The sequence below is a fragment of the Pristiophorus japonicus genome, chromosome 16 (assembly GCF_044704955.1).
Source record: "Pristiophorus japonicus isolate sPriJap1 chromosome 16, sPriJap1.hap1, whole genome shotgun sequence".
NCBI lineage: Eukaryota > Metazoa > Chordata > Chondrichthyes > Pristiophoridae > Pristiophorus > Pristiophorus japonicus.
The window spans coordinates 15,883,581-15,907,336 of record NC_091992.1 but is presented as its reverse complement, the minus strand read 5'-3'; the positions used below and the strand labels follow the sequence as shown (position 1 = coordinate 15,907,336).

General features: G+C 48.2%; 1 protein-coding gene across 6 annotated transcripts in view; it reads right to left on the bottom strand.

Moving 5' to 3' along the window:
- The window catches only part of akap10 (A kinase (PRKA) anchor protein 10), a 100,434-nt gene that overhangs the window by 4,828 nt on the left and 71,850 nt on the right, over positions 1–23,756 (bottom strand). For all 6 annotated transcript variants that reach the window (XR_011587241.1, XM_070857042.1, XM_070857038.1 and 3 more), the window contains 7 exons: positions 11,451–11,587; positions 9,933–10,077; positions 9,150–9,326; positions 7,863–7,969; positions 6,706–6,788; positions 6,073–6,125; positions 2,879–2,974 (listed from right to left, as the gene is read on the bottom strand). Coding sequence is in view for 5 of the 6 variants with exons in the window: in XM_070857042.1 (XP_070713143.1) it covers positions 2,879–2,974; positions 6,073–6,125; positions 6,706–6,788; positions 7,863–7,969; positions 9,150–9,326; positions 9,933–10,077; positions 11,451–11,587 (798 nt within the window). In the remaining variant the exon portion in view is untranslated. The remainder of the gene's footprint in view (positions 1–2,878; positions 2,975–6,072; positions 6,126–6,705; positions 6,789–7,862; positions 7,970–9,149; positions 9,327–9,932; positions 10,078–11,450; positions 11,588–23,756) is intronic.

Here is a 23,756-nt window from a genome sequence, read left to right as displayed (position 1 = left end):
CGAGCGCGAGGCGGAGAGAGAGCGAGCGAGCGCGAGGCGGAGAGAGAGCGAGCGAGCGCGAGGCGGAGAGAGAGCGAGAGAGCGAGCGAGCGCGAGGCGGAGAGAGAGCGAGAGAGCGAGCGAGCGCGAGGCGGAGAGAGAGCGAGAGAGCGAGAGAGCGAGAGAGAGAGAGAGAGAGCGAGAGAGCGAGAGAGCGAGAGAGCGAGAGAGCGAGAGAGAGAGAGAGAGAGAGAGAGAGCGAGCGAGCGAGCGCGAGGCGGAGAGAGAGAGAGAGCGAGCGAGCGCGAGGCGGAGAGAGAGCGAGCGAGCGCGAGGCGGAGAGAGAGCGCGAGAGGGCGAGCGAGCGCGAGAGGGCGAGAGGGCGAGCGAGCGCGAGAGGGCGAGAGGGCGAGCGAGCGCGAGACGGCGAGAGGGCGAGCGAGCGCGAGACGGCGAGAGGGCGAGCGAGCGCGAGACGGCGAGAGGGCGAGCGAGCGCGAGACGGCGAGAGGGCGAGCGAGCGCGAGACGGCGAGCGAGCGCGAGACGGCGAGCGAGCGCGAGACGGCGAGCGAGCGCGAGACGGCGAGAGGGCGAGCGAGCGCGAGACGGCGAGAGGGCGAGCGAGCGCGAGACGGCGAGAGGGCGAGCGAGCGCGAGACGGCGAGAGGGCGAGCGAGCGCGAGACGGCGAGAGGGCGAGCGAGCGCGAGACGGCGAGAGGGCGAGCGAGCGCGAGACGGCGAGAGGGCGAGCGAGCGCGAGGCGGCGAGAGGGAGCGCGAGACGGCGAGAGCGAGCGCGAGGCGGCGAGAGCGAGCGCGAGACGGCGAGAGAGCGCGAGACGGCGAGAGAGCGCGAGACGGCGAGAGAGCGCGAGACGGCGAGAGAGCGCGAGACGGCGAGAGAGCGCGAGACGGCGAGAGAGCGCGAGACGGCGAGAGAGCGAGCGAGCGCGAGAGGGCGAGAGAGCGAGCGAGCGCGAGAGGGCGAGAGGGCGAGCGAGCGCGAGACGGCGAGAGGGCGAGAGGGCGAGCGAGCGCGAGACGGCGAGGGGGCGAGCGAGCGCGAGACGGCGAGAGGGCGAGCGAGCGCGAGACGGCGAGAGGGCGAGCGAGCGCGAGACGGCGAGAGGGCGAGCGAGCGCGAGACGGCGAGAGGGCGAGCGAGCGCGAGACGGCGAGAGGGCGAGCGAGCGCGAGAGGGCGAGAGAGCGCGAGACGGCGAGAGAGCGCGAGACGGCGAGAGAGCGCGAGACGGCGAGAGAGCGCGAGACGGCGAGAGAGCGCGAGCGAGCGCGAGACGGCGAGAGGGCGAGCCGGAGAGAGGGCGAGCGAGCGCGAGCCGGAGAGAGGGCGAGCGAGCGCGAGCCGGAGAGAGAGCGAGCGAGCGAGCGCGAGCCGGAGAGAGGGCGAGCGAGCGCGAGCCGGAGAGAGGGCGAGCGAGCGCGAGCCGGAGAGAGGGCGAGCGAGCGCGAGCCGGAGAGAGAGCGAGCGAGCGCGAGCCGGAGAGAGAGCGAGCGAGCGAGCGCGAGCCGGAGAGAGAGCGAGCGAGCGCGAGCCGGAGAGAGAGAGAGAGAGAGAGAGCGAGCGAGCGAGCGAGCGAGCGAGGCGGAGAGAGCGAGCGAGCGCGAGGCGGAGAGAGAGAGAGCGAGCGCGAGACGGCGAGAGGGCGAGCGGGCGCGAGACGACGAGAGGGCGCGAGGCGGCGATAGGGCGCGAGACGGCGAGAGGGCGCGAGGCGGCGATAGGGCGCGAGGCGGCGATAGGGCGCGAGGCGGCGAGAGACGGCGAGAGACGGCGAGAGACGGCGAGAGACGGCGAGAGAGCGACGGAGAGCGAGCGAGCTCCGGAGAGAGAGCGAGCGAGCGAGCTCCGGAGAGAGAGCGAGCGAGCGAGCGCGCTCCGGAGAGAGAGCGAGCGAGCGAGCGCGCTCCGGAGAGAGAGCGAGCGAGCGAGCGCGCTCCGGAGAGAGAGAGAGCGAGCGAGCGCGCTCCGGAGAGAGAGAGAGAGCGAGCGAGCGCGCTCCGGAGAGAGAGAGAGAGCGAGCGAGCGCGCTCCGGAGAGAGAGAGAGCGAGCGAGCGCGCTCCGGAGAGAGAGAGAGCGAGCGCGAGGCGGCGAGAGCGAGCGAGCGCGAGGCGGCGAGAGCGAGCGAGCGCGAGACGGCGAGAGAGCGCGAGACGGCGAGAGAGCGCGAGACGGCGAGAGAGCGCGAGACGGCGAGAGAGCGAGCGAGCGCGAGAGCGAGCGAGCGAGCGCGAGACGGCGAGAGAGCGAGCGAGCGCGAGACGGCGAGAGAGCGAGCGAGCGCGAGACGGCGAGAGAGCGCGAGACGGCGAGAGAGCGAGCGAGCGCGAGACGGCGAGCGAGCGCGAGACGGCGAGAGAGCGAGCGCGAGACGGCGAGCGAGCGACAGCGAGAGAGCGAGCGAGCGCGAGGCGGAGAGAGAGCGAGCGAGCGCGAGGCGGAGAGAGAGCGAGCGAGCGCGAGACGGAGAGAGAGCGAGCGAGCGCGAGACGGAGGGAGAGCGAGCGAGCGCGAGACGGAGGGAGAGCGAGCGAGCGCGAGACGGAGAGAGAGAGCGAGCGAGAGGAGAGCGCGAGAGAGCGCGAAAGGTGATCTACCGATAAGGCATGGTGCCAGTGCTTTGTTAAAGGATCAGTCCACCACTGCCAGGTAGCATTCTTTACACTAACTGCCCAAAATTCACAAACCGTTTAATGTTTGCTTTTTATTATCATTTTCAATTATCTTATACTCTTGACAGGTGAAAAATAACCACTTACTGAGACACAAAAATGTTTCCTTTACATTCTGGTCCACTGTGAACACATGTTATTTCTGGAGTTCTTAATGGTAATATTGTTAAAGATGCAGTATTACAGCAGGAGCAATTCATTACCTTTGTGGACTTTGCAACGAGCGGCTCACTTTGTGCTTGTTGTATGACGTCATTGACAATCATCTTGGCGATCTTCCATGCCATCTCTTCCTGGGCCTAAAACAGAAACAACTTCACAGTCCTGCATTGTTATATGACTAGATGAGTAGAGAAATTCTATTGTACAGAATAACCCAATTACTTCTCTAGTTTCCTCCCTTTCTTGCCAACATCCCTCTGTGACATACTCCTCATGGCATTTGGATCTGAAACATTGCACAATGAGGGGAATTAGATGATGTTGTATTGCAACTTTAAAATGGGTCAGAGTAGAGGGTGTATTCCATATCCAACACATATTCTCCCCGACCTGGGGATGCTTGGTGGGGGAGCTTTACGCTGCTTTGAACACATGGTGTACCGCATGAGGAAGTTATCATGAGCAATTAATGCACAAAGGAAGGAAGGCAGACATGGAACAAGAGGGAATATTTGGATTAAAACCAGAGAAAGCAATGGAACTGTGCCAACATGACAAAGGTCCACTCGCAACAAGTCACAGGGATCGGTACTGGGGCTATTGATGTTCACCGTGATAATAAATGATTTGGAGCTGGGGTCAGAAATAAAACTAGGATTGCAAATGATACTAAATGTGGGGGAGGGGGGGAAACAAACAAACAGTAAGAAACAGGCAAACCAAATATAACCTAACTCACTCCCAACTACATGATAAGACAAGATGGGAACCTGGGGGGATTGGAGATAGCCATCTGCATGGTGTGCAACATCAGTAAAGAAATCTACCTGGATCGTGGGATGTATAACCGAAGTGACAGAGCATATATCCCAAGGAGGTGTGACTGAGTCTGAAAGTTACTGTCAGAGCTACGCCTCGAGTACAGTGTACAATTCTGATCATACTACATCAAGGTATCTGAGCAATGGGAAGAGTTTCAAAAGTCTGGAATTGTTTACTTTGGAGATCAGAAGGTTGAGAGAAGATAGTATGATTCTGAAGGGACAGATACATTGAACTCTGATAATACATTCAGGATTGACACACTCTAAAATCAGGAGACATTGAAAAAGCTCAGACGAGTGGAAAGTGCAGAGACAGTTCACATTTAACTACTTTACAAAGAGGGTGGCAAATGTATGGACTGTCCAGGGAAGCAGATAGTGTGAAAAGAAACTAAATCACTATTAGAGGGAATGGGTGATTAAAAGCTGTTAGATTCTGGGAATGGCCATATGGACTGCATAGACTTTCCTGGTCCTGTACTTCTCCATTTTCTAAAACCCTACTTGTCCAGGAGTGGAAAAGCAGCGATTGAGTGCATGTATGGACATGTACAACAAATGAGAGATTCGCAACAAAAGCTCTCTCCCTTCTTTTCTTTTGCTCCCACAATGGGATCTCACCTCGCACCTGCTACATCAGTTTGTTCACAAAGGCATCTGTTCCTTTAAAGTGTTCTTCTTGGCTTAGTTGGTAGCACTCTCACCTCAGTCAGAAATTTAGCCCCACTTCAACACATAATCTAGAGTAACACTACACTGCAGTACTGGGGGAATTTTGCATCATCAGAAGTGCCATCCTTTGAATGAGACATTAAACTGCCTTGTCAGTTCAACTGGTTCAAGAGGGAGATTCAGGTTGCTGGTAAAAGATCCCACAGCACTATTTGAAGAAGAGCAGAGGGTGCTCCCAGCATCCTAGCCAACATTCATGCTTCCCTCAATCACACCACCAAAACAGGTTTCATGATTGTTCATCTAATTGCTGTTTGTGGGATGTTGCTGTGCACATAATAGCCACTGTGTTTATCCATCTAGCAACAGAAACTGCACAAAGTAATTCATTGGAGGTGAAGTGCTTTGGGAAACGTGATTAAGATACTGCAAATGCAAATTCTTTCTTTCCTTCACATGTAAAAGACTATGTATTGTATCTAGAGAAAGTTACCCACCATGATTCCTATTAAAGCATCCACCGAGATGGCTGTCCTCTGCACGGGCACAGGTTGTGCAGGGTAGAGTTGCCTCTCCAAGTACAAGTGTACAGGATGTCAAATCATTAGGCGGATGTGGAATACAGAGGTGGAATTAAATCCCTAATTCATTTTTTTACTAAATGATAAAAGTGTTCAACTGTTCGCTATATGATCCAAATTTTATTTTTGTAATAATTGGCATTGGTCATTTACAGAAAAGATTTTTTTCAGCTATTAGTTCACAGTTGGGAAGAAGAAAATCGTTAAATCAGATTTAAAGAAATGACTGGGGCATTATTTGTGAAAAAAAAAAATCAGAATGCAATACAAAAATAACTGAATTTATCGGATATATTTTGGAAAGAATGGTTCAACTCACTTCAGGGATGGAAGGGGAGGTTAGGGCAATGCCAAGCAGGAGATGGAAAAATTGGAGTGGGGGGGGGCGGGGGGGGAGGAAAGGGGTGCAAAACACAGAATAAAATGAGGGTTTTATGAAAATGTGGCAAGCACATAGCCCTGATATTAAATAGGAACTGTCGACCGAAATCAATGCTCATGGGCTGTTAATTATTTTCGATTCCTAAATCAGAGTTGGAGATTTTTCCGATTTATAAAGGAGAGAAAATCATAAAAGCACGAATATCACATTTATGTCAACGTATTAGTACGATTATATCACGGTCAACAAAAATCATTTGATGTTCATCACATGCTCTTGTGTGAGGATTGAACTGTTGACTGCTGCTGGAACGCGGCTATGTACACTGTGCGAAGGATAAGGAAGAGACTGCGGATTCAAATCAGTCACTGAATCCGCAGAAAGTAATAATATTACGACACTTTACCATTGTAATGTATGCACCTGAGAATATGCTCACAGGTTTGTAGAGCTGTTGCATTGTGAGTGGCTTAGCCAGTCACGTGATGTTCACAAGACTCAATAAAACCCCAGTCGGTTGGGTCAGGTCATCCACGATGAGGCATGCAGTTGTGAGCCTAGCGGATGAACTGGTAATGTGTGATTGTTAAACCTTTGTTAATAAACCAACTAGTTCTTAATGGCAAAGTGTTGCTATGAATTCTTAAGCAAAGAACCCATAAAGCAAATACATTACAACCATCACCTTAAGCAGCTCAACAGAGCTGAGAATTTCAGAGTGGAGAATGGGCCAATATAAAAACTGATTTAAAAAGAAAATTGGTCTCAAACGTTACCTCATCTGTGCTCCCCTGTACCCATTTCTTCATGGCCTGTGAAAACATGGAACCTGTTTGAAATAATATAAAATTAGGTTTACAAATGTACTTTTTGAGTACATGAGTAGAATGATAGAGTTTTTCCAGAAGAACAACACAACCCTCAGTTTACTATCTGGTAAGTTTGCGGTTGGCATTTTAAACCCGTATCAATGTGGTTTCTGTGCCCCATTTAGCTCAGTTGCCGATTTCAAAAACTATTAAACAGATTGCTAATTGCAATAATCCACTGGCTGAGCCCTTAAGCTCCACCAGCTCGGTCAAGGGAAAGCATCAATTCAAAGGATAGCACTGGGGGAAGAGGAGGAATAAATAAAAGGCAATTTTGGTTGGCTTCAGGGCTTAAGAGAATTTCTACAGTTCCCGTGGATAGCATGCTGCACTAGACTGCAAATAATGAACAAGGTTTCCTCAGTGCAGAGCCAAGGAATACCAATAGCAAGATGCATTTATATAGTGCATTTCATGCAGTCAAATGTCCCAAGGCGCTTCACTGGAGTGTAATCAGACAAAATGGACACCGAGTCAATGACCGAAAGATAAATCAGCCAGGACATTTTTCAAGTAAAAATAACTTGGGTGAACACTTACCTTTTGATTTTTTCACATCTGGCTCCGGTTCAGACTCTCTTATAAACTGGCCAAGTTCATTTATCTTCCCAAATGTCATTCTCCTGCAAAATAAATCAAGAAGAATTCTGACACAATTGACATGAACTCGTTACAATTTAGTGCTCGCACTTAATGTTCTTGTTGGTTAGGGACTAATGGTACAGTAGTCTGGATGACACACAGCTCTCTACTGGAAGTGGGAGTCCCTGCAAGATAAGTCAGTCAGTCTAAATGCCAACTGAAGGACTGAAAACAAGAGAAACACATGGTCTTTGGTATGGCTGATGGGAACATTAAATGTGACCCAAGTTACTAAATGTTCAGAACGATATAAAGGATGGATAAAGTTGATGAAACTACTGATGGTTGTGTAGGTATGAATGCTATCTAATTACAACCAGATCCAAGCATTTGTTTATATTTAAAGCTATCTCCCATTAATGCAACAAAACTAAGGTGCGTCGGAATGAATCCCAGGAACCTTACTTTTCGCAGTTTCCAGCAATAAGATCCACTTTTTCAAGAGCTTTATAAATTGTGGTTTCAAGTTAAGGCACAAGTTACTGTAGTCCAATAGAAACTTGAGTGGAATAACCTTACAGCTTACAGTGCCGGGTCTGAAATAGTCTGAGTAATTGGAGGACTAATGAGTTCAAAATTATTTTTTCAAATTAAAAACTTAAAAAACCCACAAAGACTGTTCAGTCAACATAGTTTAAAGTTTAAGCGATTTAAAAAATGGTCTTTAGGTTTTGGAAGTGTTTATTTCTCCTGTATCTTCTTTGGTCGTACGCAGATATGAAAAATGACAGACAGGGAAAGACCTATTGGTCCATCCAGCCTGTCCCACACAAATGACCTATGCATCACAATACATCCACTTCCCCCACCCACCCGGGACCATGTGACAGGAGCAGAAAAAAAACAGGTCAATTAGAGAAATAGAAAAATTCCTCTCCGACCCCTCAAGTGATCGAAACTAGTTCGGGAGACCAGTCTGGCCCCAATTAATGTTATACAGTACCCAACAGTTTTTTCTGTCATGTCCCATTTTGACTGTAGGACGTATTCAGTGACAAGACAGCAGAACATTGGCTGCTCAGCCTCAATTATTTCCAGCAGTTGCCATGACTCACCCCGCAAAGGTCCTGTGATATAAAGATTCCGGTTCTAGGCTCGCTGCGTCAACTACTATTGCTTCATCAAAGTTTTTCAGGATTTTTACAGGATTTCGGATGCCATGCTATTTAAAAAAAAAACAGATCATCAACGCTGACACGAAAACAAAACTGTACTGCTTGACATTTGCCCTGGTCAAGGTGGCTCAAGGGGAAATTAAATATTTGGCAAGACAATAGATGTCTAAAATTGTACAAGGAACGTAAAACAGCTTGTAAGGTTGTAAATGCTATTTGACCAATAAGCCAGTTAAATCACAAAGAATGGTAAATGGTTTCTGTTTTGCACCCATCCAGCCTCTGCTCGTGTGGAGCATAAACACCAGCATGGACATTGTGGGACGAATGGCCTGTTTCTGTGCTGTAAATACTATGTAACCCATCCAGTAACCGTAGGAAGGCTCAGTGCAGAATTCCACCAGATTATCAAGGCAGAAAGCCAAAGCCTCAAACTCAAGCGATTTCCTCACAACAGCAGTTCAGCTCTTGGATCTATCCTATTGCCTCTTCCGGTGGGTATTGCTTATTCGTCCTCATTTTGCTGAATTCTAGAGCAGCTTTGCACTGTTGATGACACACCCACTGATTCCTCCTTCAACCACCACCACCAATATAGATTAATCGGTCATTCATCTCATGTGCTATTCATGGGATCGTGTACACAAATTGGCTGCTGCAAATGGCTACATAACAGTCAGTACATTTCAAGTGTAATTTATTAGATGTGAAGCACATTGGGATATTCTAAAGGCATGATAAAAAGCTATGTAAATGAAAGATTTTTTTATTTTAAAATATCAAGTTGGTCATTTTTAATACGCAGCAAGTAAACCAATATGGTGTAAGTAACCCAAAATGGTGGGTCCTTCACTCTAGTATACTTTTTTTGGTTCATTCGTGGGAAGTGAGCGTCGCTGGCAAGGCCAGCATTTATTGGCCATCCCTAATTGCCCGCGAGCAGGTGGTGGTGAGCCACCTTCTTGAACCGCTGCAGTCCGTGTGAAGGTGCTCCCACAGTGCTGTTAGGGAGGGAGTTCCAGGATTTTGACCCAGCGACGATGAAGGAACGGCGATATATTTCCAAGTCAGGATGGTGTGTGATCTGGAGGGGAACGTGGAGGAGGTGGTGTTCCCAAGCACCTGCTGCCCTTGTCCTTCTAAAGTATGGACTATGCTGTGTTTCACCAATTGAACTACAAATTCAGATATTCAATAAAGTGTTCTTAAGACAAAGATTTTACATACCTGTGCCACACTACCATCAGAGCTGCCTGTGCTGGGTTCATGTTCATGAGGGCAATTTGGTCCTTGGCCAGGAAAGGGAGTATAGGCTCCTGTAAATTCATCATTTCGCACTGAATGGATGAGATCATTCAAGTATTTGTAGTACAAATTACTAGACAAGAAACCAGGTAAGTAAACCTGAAAAGTATAAAAAGACAGGCTATTTATAACTAGGATGAAGAAAATAATCTTGACAGTGATCAACATTTAGGATATTCAAGCACGAGATGATTTACAGATTTCCTCTGTTCTACAAGTCAGCCAATTGGCAAATCACATTTACCAATCTATCCCATCATTGGTAAAACTATTATAACAACCTAAATAACTTATTAGGTGCTTCTAGCTCGTTAGGTGCTCAAATGCAGACAAACTCTGGGGTGCTGAACAACTAACACCAATGGTACCTGCACAAGTAGATTAAAGTGCAAGGACCTGTTGCTAACGGAGATGGATCTTGTATACAATACCACAAAGTTGTGAAACTTCATTCATCATATAAACACAAGTTATATACTTAACAAAGAAAACAGAATAAAAGTTAGAAGCATGCACACAGTACAAACAATACACATGTTTATGGCCACTGTATCCCCCAGAAAATATTTTCAAAATAGGTGCCAAAAACTCCAAAGTGGGTCTAACATTCACTTTAAATAACATAGGAATAAAGTCGTTCATTCAATTTGAAATGTGGATTTGAATCAGTAAATGTTCGAAGAGTGTTAAACAAAGCTAACTCACTTTTTCCATTGTTGTCCAGGCTTGCCTTAATGGAGTTGTGAAACAGTCAGGGAGTGGTCCTCCTTCTCTGCAGATATTTGACTCTATTTCTAATCGGACAGAATCATCAAATCCTAAAGGGCGTGTAGCTTGCAAAGAAAAATACCTATAAACAAAGGAGCATTTATTTGTACTGTAAAAATGGCCACCCCGGTCTCTGATTGGTCCCCTTGGAGGATAAGCCACACCCTGAAGCTTCTCTGGAATGTGTAACTGGAACTGCCCAGTCCAAGTTCTCAGTGACATCGTAAATTGTAACTCGATCCACTTTGACTTCCAGAAGCCACAGAGAATAGCTCTCCCCAGAAATCACCAAGAGCCAGCTGGTCCCTTACCCCAGTGCAAGTGCATCCCTCCCCCAGCCTAAGTCCCTTACCCAAGTGCATGCATAACCTTACACACCCCGCACGGCCCCCCCCCCCACATTTTGTGCTGATTGGTAACAGGTTTATTGAGTATGAAGTATCACTGTCGTGACATCTTAATTTCATCCACTCCAACGATGTAGGGGGTGGGTGTAAAGGGGGTTGGAAGAGCGTGGTTTGTCTTCCACGAGTTCCCTCTCTCCCCCTCCCCCTGCAAACGCTCTCTCTTCTCCTTACTGCCCCCCCACCCCCACCCAGACTCTCTCTCAATCCCCCCCCACCCAAAACCAGGCTCTTTCTCTCCCACCCCCAACCAGACTCTCTCTCTCGGGTCTATTGCGGGGGTGGGAGGGAGCTCGGCCACTGGAGGATCAGCAGGCTCGGTCCGTCGACAGGCTCTCGGAGGAGCAACAACACACGTGGTCGGACTGATTCGAGTTCAGAGCCGCACTTCCGGTTCTGGCAGGAGGCATCGGGGGCGGGGACTCAACCAGGCGGGAGGATCGGGGGCAGGGACTCAACCAGGTGGGAGGATCGGGGGCGGGGACTCGACAGAAAAAGCACAGTACAAATAGTCACTTCGATAAACAAAAAAGCACAGCAATTAAACACGTGGTACTACAGATCTGTCTTGCACTTCCACAATAATATAGCTTGGTAAAATCACCCAGTACAACATTTAATCATACGAGGTGCTGAGGAGCATTTGCTCATGTGGAGTCGCATTGCTGCCAAAATGGCAACAGAAAGCTTAGCTACAAATACTAGGAGCAGCTCAAAAACCTGGCTTTCAACATGCTCATCATGACTTCTCATGGAGATGTGAAGGCAAAAATGGACAATAAAAACTTGAATAAAAAAAACTCAATCTGATTAAAATGTTGTTTTTCTGCCAACAGCATGGCATTAGCACAACATTTCTTCTTACTAAATTAGAAGCCACATGTTTCATGCATACCCCGTAGTCTCTTAACATTATCTTTGATGTTATTGCTTTAGCCTAGGGACCTTGAGATATAAAGTGCCGCTGGCATTCATTTCTACAAAGCTGCACTGTGAAATACAATGCTCAATCTGTCGGGGCCTACACACCAAATTTGACTTTCAGACTTACTTGTCATACAAGATCATGGCATCATTCTGTGCTTCTTGACCATCGTACTGCCCGTTTTTAGCAGCGAGTTGAGCTTGGAAGTTGTCTGCTACCAACCAAAACTGCAGGATATTTACAGCTTCTTCTTTCTCCATATACTGGAAAAAAAATGACGAAGAATTAAATGCAACCCCAAACCAAACCCTACAGTATAGATAGCATGTCATAACCAAATGGATTACTTTACATTAAGGACATAAACAGCAGGAGTAGGCCATTTAACCCCTCAAGCCTGCTCCCAAAACACATGACTTTTCCTATGCGTTTATGCAAAATGTCCCCTCATAATATAGTCAAAAGTTTCAATTTGTTTGGGGAAGGCAGACAATCTCCTCTGAGAACACCATTTGAAACTGCTACAGACAGCTAGAGTCCCTGGAAAGATTACTTGCTCGTCTTCTTTAAGCTGTTATTTAAAGAGTTTCACAGTTGCATTTGCATTTTCAGTCTGGAAATTTGGGACTAATCAAGAGCTTTTAGTGATTTCTTATTGCCCACAATTAATCTAGTTATGAAACACCAAAGCCACTTTATGCATGACCCTCGGCGATCAATAAACATCCATTAACCTTAATAGAAACTTGAAGCTCATGTTTTTAAATCACCAAGAACTGCTGTAATAGTTTCATGAATTATTGATTTTTAAAAAATCAATTTCACTTCAGTATTATTCATTGTGCAAATAATTGAAATCACCTCAATTGCCAAGTTGTGACCTGTATCATACCAAGATGATACCAAGAGGTTGCCAACCCGCCAGGATTGTCCTGGAATCTGCAAGAATCAGAGATTAATCTCAGTGGGTAGCACTCTCGCCTCTGAATCAGAAGGTTGTGGGTTCAAGACCCACTTCAGTGACTGGAGCACAAAAATCGAGGCTGACACTCCAGTGCAGCGCTGAGGGAGGGCTGCATTGCTGGAGGTGCCGTCGGTGGACGTAAAAGATCCCATGTCACTATTTTGAAGAGCAGGAGAGTTATCCCTAGTGTCCTGGCCAATGTTTATCCCTCAATCAAGATCACAAAAACAGATTATCTGTTCATTATCACATTGCTGTTTGTGGGAGCTTGCTGTGCGCAAATTGGCTGCCGCGTTTCCCACATTACAACAGTGACTACACTCCAAAAGTACTTCACTGGCTGTAAAGCACTTTGAGACGTCCGGTGGTTGCGTAAGACGCCAAATAAATCCAAGTCTTTCTTTCTTATCCTGGACACTGCTGCAATCAACCATGGAGAAAAATCATAAGGGCATTATTTTTTCCATTTTCTTTGAACACTTTTTTGATTTGGTGTAAAAGTTATTGGAGATTTGGGGGAGGGGGGGCGCAAGAGTCTTTTTGACTGGGAGGGATGGTTTGAGGCAGGAGGTCACGTGATGAAACCCCCAGGTATACACGCAACCGGCGTTCGCAACACTATACCAGAGAAAACACAAACCCACTCACTATTGGTCACCGTTCCCAAAGTAACACGAGAACTTTAGCCCTTACGGCTAAAGGGATCAAGGGGTATGGAGAGAAAGCAGGAAAGGGGTACTGAGGTGAATGATCAGCCATGATCTTATTAAATGGCGGTGCAGGCACGAAGGGCCTATGTTTCTATGTAACTCCTAAGAGAGGCAGAAAGAAACATACAACATTTTCTCTAAATAAGATAGAACTATGAAAACAGGACTTCACATAAATGCTCTGCAGGTCCTCGTGGGAACTAAAAAGAAATGAGAAGGGAAGGTTGCACATGGATTGTCACAGGTTTTAAAGTAAATCTGCTCATTTTTATTTTAAAATGATTCTCAAATTATGCAGCAGCATCAAGCAGTCGGAATGATAAAAAGTCACTCAGATCAGTTCATTGTTCAGATTCTCAACCAATTTTCACTTTTCTTCCCCTAACCAATCTTACTGTTCACTAAATCAAAAACTGATTCAACTCCTGATGAGTCGTTATTTGCTACATTAGATTATAGAATCACTGCTTTATTGAATGGATGACAGGTTATTTGTACTGCTGCTCTTGTGTCAATCCAAAGCAATTTCAGGCTTTGACATGAAAGTGGTAATATAACTCTGAGGTCAGGCTGCAATCTGACTAAAGCAAAATAAAGAGAGAGTTCCCCACTCGGAGAACAGCTCGCGTTACTGAATTTGCCCCACACACAATAAAACAGGTTGATCCAAAGCCACATTTTAAAAATGGCCGCATGTCCACTTGAAGCGTTTTAAGGTTACAAGAAAGCCCTCAGTTTGCCTGCAGAATGGAGCTCAGTCAGTGTGTTCAAGCGAGTAGACACAAAGCTCCTTTGTAGCAGACCTCTGTGACCTGGTGGGATGTGCAGTTAGTTGTGTAACTGTAGTGTGCTGAATACACATTCAAATTTACAGATACCTGTTTGACACTAGTAGCTTCAATATTAAATGGCGGAGCAGGCTCGAGAGGCCGTATGGCCTACTCCTGCTCCTATTTCTTATGTTCTTATAACCACAGCCAAAGATATCTCTTAAATTACAGACTCTTTTTCTGCCCTGGTTTTGCATAAATATCTCTTTGTATCTTTGTTAAATTTCTTCCCTCATTTTAAAAAGTGCTCATGCTTCACCTCACTTCCCACCCCCAGTAATATTCTTCCCTGTTTTACATAACTTATCAAATCTAGTGCCATCCTCAATCATTACCTTCTGTTTCTTATCATTGAGACGATTTGTTCTCTAATTTGCAGCTTTCCTATCCCAAGATCTTTCAAATTAACCCCAACTCTGATGAAACGTTTCATCAAAAGCTTTTTGACAATTAAGATACTTGGTATCTCTGCAACCTGCTCCAGCCTTACAACCCTCCGAAATCTCTGCATTCCTCCATATCCGGACTCTTGCATATCCCCGATTTTCTTCTCTCCACTGCTGCCAGCCGTAGCTGCAGCTGCCTCAGCCCCGAGTTCTGGAATTCCCTCCCAAAACTCTCAAACTCTCTACCTCTGTCCTCCTTCAAGTCACTCATTAAAACCTCCCTTTTTGAACAAGTTTTTGATCACCTGTTTTAATATCTATTTGTGGGGCTCGGCGTCAAATTTTGTCTGATTACGCTACTGTGCAAACACCTTGGGACGTTTTATTACACTCAAGGCGCGATTATAAATGCTTGTTGTTTAGTGCAACAAGCCAACTTTGCCACTAATTTATTAATTGTCATATTCTGAAATCATTCAGTAAACTTGTTGGACACGTGACAAGATACACAATTTTATTTTGAAATTAGAATCCCTGAAAACTCATCGAGAGATAGCAATGTATTTGCATAGACTAATACATTGTGGTAGTCCATATTATTTTACTGTCTTTTCCTATAAAAATGTTCAAACTGGGGTCCCTGAACCCTAGTGGGTCACAAGGAGATCCCGGGACCTCCACTATATCATCCAATTTCTGTCCATATCATCCGATCTCTATTTTTGATGACTTGCACCTATCATGATGCTTTTACACCGAGGGAAAATGTTTTCTATGCTGATAGCACCATTTTCCTTTTAAGTAGCTGACAATGTCTCTCACAAGTTAGGACAACAGTCCCCAGGAGTCTTGTCAATATCCAAAGGGGCTCCCAGGCGCACGGCAAAAGCTGCTTTTACATTGCACGAAACCTATGGTATTACAACCAGTTCCCGAAGCATGGACCTTGCACAGCCGACTACCAGCCGAATGCAAAGTTGCTGAGACGCACCAAGACAGGCAAACCCATCTTGGCAAGCCCTGAAAATTTTACATTTGGAAGGGGGAAGAGAGGAGGGAAGGGAGGAAAGAGTGCTGTTCAGTAGACTGGGAGGGCTAGGAGGTGCCAATGGATGGAAAACCATAGCCAGCCGGAAAGGTGGGGGGTGTGGTTGGGAGAGTGCTGAGGAAGGAATTAGTCAGTGGGAGTGAGGAGATTGTGGCATCAGCCATCAGGGAAGGAAAATGCCAGCCAGTGGGGAGGATGCTGTGAATGAGAAATGTTGTTGGAGGGGGGAGGGGGAAGATAGTTACTGTAAATGGGGAAATGAAACTAGGTAGGGGGAAATGCAGCCAATGAAGTGTTGAGGGGGTGGATGGGTTAGGGATTGGCAGCCAGCAGACGGGTTTGAACAGGAAATGCAGTTAGCGAGGAGGACGGGAGGGTTGGTAAGGAAGACCAGGAAGCAGTGAGTGAATGGGAACTTGATCAAACAGGAGGGGGAGGATTGAATATAACCCATGACTTGCTGCTCGTGGCGGGATATGGGGGGGGGGGGGTTGCCTACAGGTCCTTCTCAGCCGGAAGGGGAGCGGGGTGGGGAAAGACGAAGTGGTCACCATTCCTGCTCAGCTGTGGGAGGGGTCAAGGTCAGTGGGGGCAGAATTATCCTTTTCCTGTGGTAGTCCACATTATTTTACTGTCTTTTCCTATAAAAATGTTCTTCTGCTGTCATTTTATGTCACTTTCTCTCCTTAGTATGAGGATTCACGCAAGGTACTGTTTGAGACGTCATGTAATGCAATAGGTAGATGGTGCCTCATTGTTTCCAATTTGTCTCAATGTTATGTCGACAAAGGTCATACCTTTGCAATTCTGAGACCAGTCATTGTTTGTAATATATTACAAATAAGCGAGAAGTTTCGAAAATAAGCCTTCGGAAACATTTCCGATCATGGTTGAAAAACATTTCGCATTCTTTCTTGCGACCTCATTGATTCAGTGTTTTCCCCAGTTGGCATTTGTGTTAAGAGTTTGCTCCTTAACTACGGCTAACTGTTAATTGTAGACCAGGAAACACTTTATGTAGATTACAATATTTAAGTGTCATCATCATCATCATCATAGTCAGTCCCTCGGAATCCAGGCAGACTTGCTTCCACTCCCAAAGTGAGTTCTTTGTTTGCCGCGCGCTCCTTCCGCTGCCTGCGCTTGGCCTCTTCATGCTCTTTGCGTTGGGACTCGAAGAACTCAATTCCCTCCCGGATGTACTTTCTCCACCGAGGGCGGTCTTCGGCCAGGGTCTCCCAGGTGTCAGTGGTGATGTTGCACTTTACCAGGGAGGCTTTGAGGGTGTCCTTATAACGTTTCCGCTGTCCTCCTTTGGCTCGTTTACCATGAAGGAGCTCCGCATAAAACATTTTCTTCGGGAGTCTCGTATCTGGCATACGAACTATGTGGCCTGCCCAGCGAAGCTGATCAGAGTGTGGTCAGTGCTTCAATACTGGGGATGTTAGCCTGGTCGAGGACACTGATGTTGGTGTGCCTGTCCTCCCAAGGGATTTGCAGGATCTTGCGGAGACGTCGTTGGTGATATATCTCCAGCGCCTTGAGGTGCCTTCTATACATCGTTCATGCCTCAGATCCATACAGGAGGGCGGGTATTACTACAGCCCTGTAGACCATGTGCTTGGTGGTAGATTTGAGGGCCTGGTCTTCAAACATTCTTTTCCTCAGACGGCTGAAGGCTGCACTGACAGCGATGTTGAATCTCCACATCAATGTCTGCCTTTGTTGATAAGAGGATCCCGAGATATGGGAAATGGTCCACGTTGTCCAGGGCTGTGCCGTGGATCTTGACAACAACACACAGCGGGACCCGAGCAGCCCAGTGGGACAACACACAACGGGCCCTGAGCAGCCCCAGCGGGACAACACACAGCGGGCCCCGAGTAGCCCCAGCAGGACAACACACAGCGGGCCCTGAGTAGCCCCAGCGGGACAACACACAGCAGGCCCCGAGTAGCCCCAGCGGGACAACACACAGCGGGCCCTGAGCAGCCCCAGCAGGACAACACACAGCGGGCCCTGAGTAGCCCCAGCGGGACAACACACAGCGGGCCCGGAGTAGCCCCAGCGAGACAACACACAGCGGGCTCAGAGTAGCCCCAGCGGGACAACACATAGCGGGCCCCGAGTAGCCCCAGCGAGACAACACACAGCGGGCTCAGAGTAGCCCCAGCGGGACAACACATAGCGGGCCCCGAGTAGCCCCAGCGGGACAACACACAGCGGGCCCTGAGCAGCCCCAGCAGGACAACACACAGCGGGCCCTGAGCAGCCCGAGGGGGAGAACACACAACAGGTCCTGAGCAGCCCCAGCGGGACAACACACAGCGGGCCCCGAGCAGCCCCAGCGGGACAACACACAGCGGGCCCCGAGCAGCCCCAGCGGGACAACACACAGCGGGCCCCGAGTAGCACCAGCGGGACAACACACAGCGGGCCCCGAGCAGCCCCAGCGGGACAACACACAGCGGGCCCCGAGCAGCCCCAGCGGGACAACACACAGCGGGCCCCGAGTAGCCCCAGCGGGACAACACACAGCGGGCCCCGAGTAGCCCCAGCGGGACAACACACAGCGGGCCCCGAGCAGCCCCAGCGGGACAACACACAGCGGGCCCCGAGCAGCCCCAGCGGGACAACACACAGCGGGCCCAGAGTAGCCCCAGCGGGACAACACACAGCGGGCCCAGAGTAGCCCCAGCGAGACAACACACAGCAGGCCCCGAGTAGCCCCAGCGGGACAACACACAGCGGGCCCAGAGTAGCCCCAGCGGGACAACACACAGCAGGCCCAGAGTAGCCCCAGCGGGACAACACACAGCGGGCCCCGAGTAGCCCCAGCGGGACAACACACAGCGGGCCCCGAGTAGCCCCAGCGGGACAACACACAGCGGGCCCAGAGTAGCACCAGCGGGACAACACACAACGGGCCCTGAGCAGCCCCAGCGGGAGAACAAATAAACGTTTCCTTGCAGTTGTCGAAGGGACCCCGCGCCAGCCGCTTCTGTCCCGGGCTGAAGGGACCCCGTGGTGGCCGAAAGGACTCCACACTGGTCCTGGGCCATCCCAGGCCGAAAGGAGTCCACACTTGCCCGCGCCTGTCCCTGTGGTTGCACACCAGGTGTTCATTGTGCTGACAGATTCGGGGGACGTGGAACTGGCCGAAGGGACTTCGGGGCCGGCGTTCAACCGGCCGAAGGGACCGCGACGGCGGCATCAACCCAACGTCTTAAACTCCTAACCAACTTTTAATAAATTTTTAAACTTTTAATCAACTTCTAAACTTTTTAAACAATTTGGGAGAACTTTTAAAACTTACATTTTAGACTTTCAATCAAAATACTTTTAAACGTCTATTGTTGACCTACATCTTTGCCCTTTTAACAACCGTTAGAAGCTTTTTAAACTGGAGAAACTTTTATACACCTATTATTAATTTACATCTTAGACTTTAACAACTCTTAGAAACTTTTTAAATAAATTGGGAATCTTTATCAACTTTTAACTTTTAAAATAACTTTGGAAGTCACCTTCCTAATGCCTGCCCCCCCCAACCTAGCCTCGGGCCATCTTCCATCAATGGCGCTACCCGGCGCCGAGCTTGTGGCCAACACTTTGCCGTAGGCACTTAGGCTTATCGAGCTGTGCCTGGTCTCCAGTTGTCTTGGACCCCCTTGCCACTGCACCAAGACCTTGTTCAGCTAAGCCCGTGTGGTTGCCGGTGTGCAGCGGCCGCCCCACGTTAAAAGAACTCACGCACCGGCATCTTCCGCTTCGTCAGTATGGGGTTCGGGACCTGGAACGTCAGGACTCTCATGGACAATCCCAACAGCAACAGGCCGGAACGCCACACCGCCATAGTTGCCCGGGAACTCAGACGCTTTGACATTGACATCGCCACCCTAAGCGAGACTCGGCGGGCAGGGGAAGGCCAGTTGAAGGAACATGGTGGAGGTTACACCTTCTTCTGGAAAGGGAAACCAGAGGCAGAACGCCGCCTTCATGGAGTCGGCTTTGCCGTCAAGAATGAGCTGGTCAACCGCCCCAAAGACTCCCCCTGTGGGGCTAAAGAGCGCCTCATGACTCTTCATATTACCCTATCCCGGAACTAATCCGCCACAGTCATCTGTGCGTAGGCCCCTACACTCGATGCAACGGATGAGGAAAAAAAAAAAGAGGGTTTTTATTCCAACCTCGAGACATCCTTGTCCCGCATCCCCACGGGCGACAAATTGATCCTCCTGGGTGATTTTAATGCCAGGGTCGGCAAAGACACTGTCCTCTGGGGCGGCGTGATTGGCAGAGAGGGGGTAGGGAAAGCCAACTCCAGCGGTACCCTACTCCTGATAAAATGTTAAGTGTCAATGATTGGGCTAAAAAGCTTTCCTTTTAAGGAAACAACATTCGGCGGCAATATCGTTACTTGTTTAGCAGCAAACAACTGAATTGGGAGGGCGATATTCCCAGTGTCCTTGTCTGTGCCGAAATAATTACAACAAGGCCTCAGAAATGTATTACTTAGTGGCTGCCATGTAACCTTTTACTACTCTGTAGTACCAGACATGCAACATTGATAAAGAAAACCCCACAGGCTGACTGATCCAGGACATCAACTACTTTAAGTGGTTTAAAATCTAAGTTTCCTGACTTAAAATTTAACTTGATTGTATCCTTGACCGAGGTATCTCCATTTAAAAAAAAATGATATATATATTTGTGGTGGTGGATACATTTACATTAAACTGAAGCTAGGTTTCAGCATGTGCTCACAGACACAACTCTTGCATTATTGCTAAAGCACTGCTCACATGATGACGCCATCAGGAAAAGAGCTCGAGCATTTGGGCAAGAATTTCCATAACAGAACAAAAAAAGGCAAGAACGAGAGAGTGTAAATGAGAGAAAAATTAAAGCAATGAACGTCCACCAGAAAAAGAGACAAAGAGTGACGTGGGGCGAGGCAACAACATTTATAAGATTAAATGACTCACATGAAAACTGATGAGAGGTAAATTAAAAGAAAATCAAGAGCGTGAACTGCTAAAAGGCACTGGAATACGAACTGCTGTACACAGGAGGGAGAAAGAGGTTTGCACAGAACACTAAAATAGTTCCTGCAGTGCTACCTGACATTTCTAAACCAGCAGTCATTCATAAACTTTGATTTTTATTATTAAATGTTATAATTACCCCATAAAAATGAATTTCAAATTTTGGGTTAAACTCGACAAAACCCAGAAATTCTGGGATACCGGTAGGTGCTGGGGGGTACCCACAGCCTCACTCTCCTTGTGCTACAGGGAGCGCTGCAGTATCTTTCCCCAATGCACCCCTTCATTTGTCTGTCACATACAAATGACTGGACAAAGTTCCACTGGGGAGGAGGCACTGAGGATACAGTTTTCAAAAAATATTTGTTCATGGGATGCGGGTGTCGCCAGCATTTGTTGCCGATCCCTAATTGCCCGAGAGGAGGTAGCGGTGAGCCGCCTTCTTGAATAGAACGGAGTGGCTCGCTGGGCCATTTCAGAGGGGCAGTTAAGAGACAACCACATTGCTGTGGGTCTGGAGTCACATGTAGGCCAGACCGGGTAAGGACGGCAGGTTTCCTTCCCCGAAGGGACATTACTGAACCAGATGGGGTTTTACGACAATCTGGTAGTTGCATGGTTACCATTACTGTGATGTGCATGTCATCATCTTTCAGCTTTTTACATTTTATGCTGACAGTTGTAAGCTTTTATTATTTGAAGTATTACATTTGTTCCTTATAAAGACATTTAGCTCATTAAACCCCGATTACGAACAATGTGTTTTATTTTTAATGCAAAAACGCAGACTTCCAGATGATCTCACTCGATAATTTGACTCGAGTTCCAGAATAAAAATAAATCTCCAAAATCAGAAGGTGTGGGCAGAAACCAGCACAATGTATTCGTGATACAAGAAAAAACTGTGCTGTATGTGCCCGATAACAGAACTCAGTCTTATAATTACAGAATTTATTCCATGCTATGAAATGACCACCTCAACAGTCCCAAGGGTCAAAAGTGCCCCGCACTGGGTTGGGGCGCTCACATCCATTTAAATGAAAGTTTAGTGCTGGGGTGCAATTGGCCTCGAAGAGGCAAAAAAATGTGTGGGGCAGTAACCCGTCGTTCATGGCACGTTCGTGGGGCCCGAGACTCAGCGTTACGCTGACGAGTCACAACGTTCCTCCCCATCCTTTAAAGGGGAGGGCTGCTGCGAACTCTGCAGCCGCTTTAGTGGTGCCCACTGGGCCACCACCGAGGGTGCAAGAGGGAATGCCGGTCTGCATGCTGGCGGCTCGGTCGCACAAGCCGCCGCCATTGTCGGGCCGACTGAAAAGTCGGCAGACAGATAAAAAGGTGGCAGCTGAGGGGCTACCACTTCCCCTTTAAGGGTTTACAGGGCGTCCCGACCACCACAGCTTCTCGCCCAGAGAAGCTGTCGGTGGAATCGCCCCACGCCGACCTCGGGTTTTGTGGGGCAATTTCTCCGAGGGGCATAAAGGGGTTGGTGCGGGGCATTAAGGGATTGAGCCCCGGGCACAATTCCTGGGGGGAGGGCAGCTCTATGGCCAGGACACTGGGGATAACTTCCCTGCTCTTCTTCGAAATAATGCCGTGGGATCTTTTACGTCCACCTGAGAGAGCAGGTCTCGGTTTAACATCTCAGCCAAAAGACAGCACCTCCGATAGTGTGGCGCTCCCTCAGCACTGCACTGGAGTGTCAGCCTAGATTTTGTGCTCAAGTCTCTGGAGTGGGACTTGAACCCACAACCTTCTGACATCAGAGGACAAAAACCCTAGAGGCGCTAAAGGGCCTTTCTGAGAGGGGCAATTTTAACCCCCAGAGTTTCTCAAGTCCAGTTGCAGCTGCAAACTAAACTTCAGCTGTGCACTGGCGGACACTAGATACAACTATAGCAACTCTCACCTTGTACCTGCAGCTGAGTTACCAAAACTACAAACGGGAACTGCAGTGCACTGCATGACCGACGCAAAAGTTATTCTTGAAATTACAAAATTGTCCACGTCATGAAATGAAATAGATCTACTGCCCATATTCTCAACTTCTTCTCGGAATAATACACGTGCATTTATTCCATGCCAAAACATTTCAAAGTGCTTCACACAATGGATTATTTTTGAAGTAATTGCAGTAACTAAATGTGGCAAGCAACATCCCACAGACATCAATGAGAGGAATGCCCGGTTAATCTGTAGCTTTTGGTGTTATCAGCCGAGAGGAAGATTGGCCAGCAACTGGAAGAAATCCCCGTTGCTTTGAATAGTACTGTGGAGTTTTCAACACCAAGATCTGAACCACTGCAACAGGCAGACAAGACCTGGGTTGAACATTTCATCAGTGATAAAACATCCAAGCGGCAGAGTGACAGCTGAAGCTGTACATTGGAACTCCAAATGTCTCGGAATGGGTTTAGTTCCATCTTAGTATTCAGAAGGTTGCAAGTTCAGTCCCACCCTAGAGACTTGAACACCAATAGCCAGGCTGACATTCCAGGGCAGTACCGAGGGAATGCTGCACTGTTGGAGGTGCCATCTTTCAGATGAAACGTTTAACCGAGGCCCCATCTGCTCTTGGTGGACGTAAAAGATCCCATGGCACTATTTCAAACAGCAGGGGAATTATCCCTGGTGTCCTGGGCCAATATTTATCCCTCAATCAACATCACTAAAACAGATATCTGGTTATCACATTGCTGTTTGTAGGAGCTTCCTGTGCGCAAATTGGCTGCCACATTTCCTACATTACAACAGTGACTGCACTCCAAAAATGTACATAATTGGCTGTAAAGCTCTTTGAGACATCCTGAGGTCGCGAAAGGTGCTATATAAATGCAAGTGTTTTTCTTTTTATCTGTCCATTCATTCTCTCACCGCACTTACTAAATTTGGTCTCTTACTCACTAACTTTAGACAAGTTAAGCAGTAATTTCTGCCACTAGATCTTCAAGACTCATCTCTGCCACCCAGGATGCATCAAAGGATTCCAACTCATGGCATCAACATCTCCTTTTGCATTCACTGCCCAAAGACCTTCCTGTCAATGCAGTTACCCCAACAAACCTTTCTTCCCTCTCTGTTGATAGGTTTCATCCAATCAATGCTAGAATAAACAAGCCAGAGGCAATTTCTTTTAGGGAGTTGCCAATACATCAGGCAATCCATACTTGGCACAGTGGTGGTGCTCTTGTCCGAGTCAGAAAGCTGTGGGTTCAAGCCATATTCCAGGTACTTGGGCACAAAGTCTAGGCCAACATTTCAACGTAGCACTAAAAGTGCTGCATTGCCATAAGTGCTGCCTTTTGGATGAGACATTAAACTGTTCAGGTGGATGTAAAAGCCTAAATGGTACTATTTAAAGGAGAGGAGCGTGGGAGCTCTTCCAGTGTCCTGGCCAGCATTCATCCCTCAACCAAATACCCCAAACTAATTAACTGGTCGGTTAC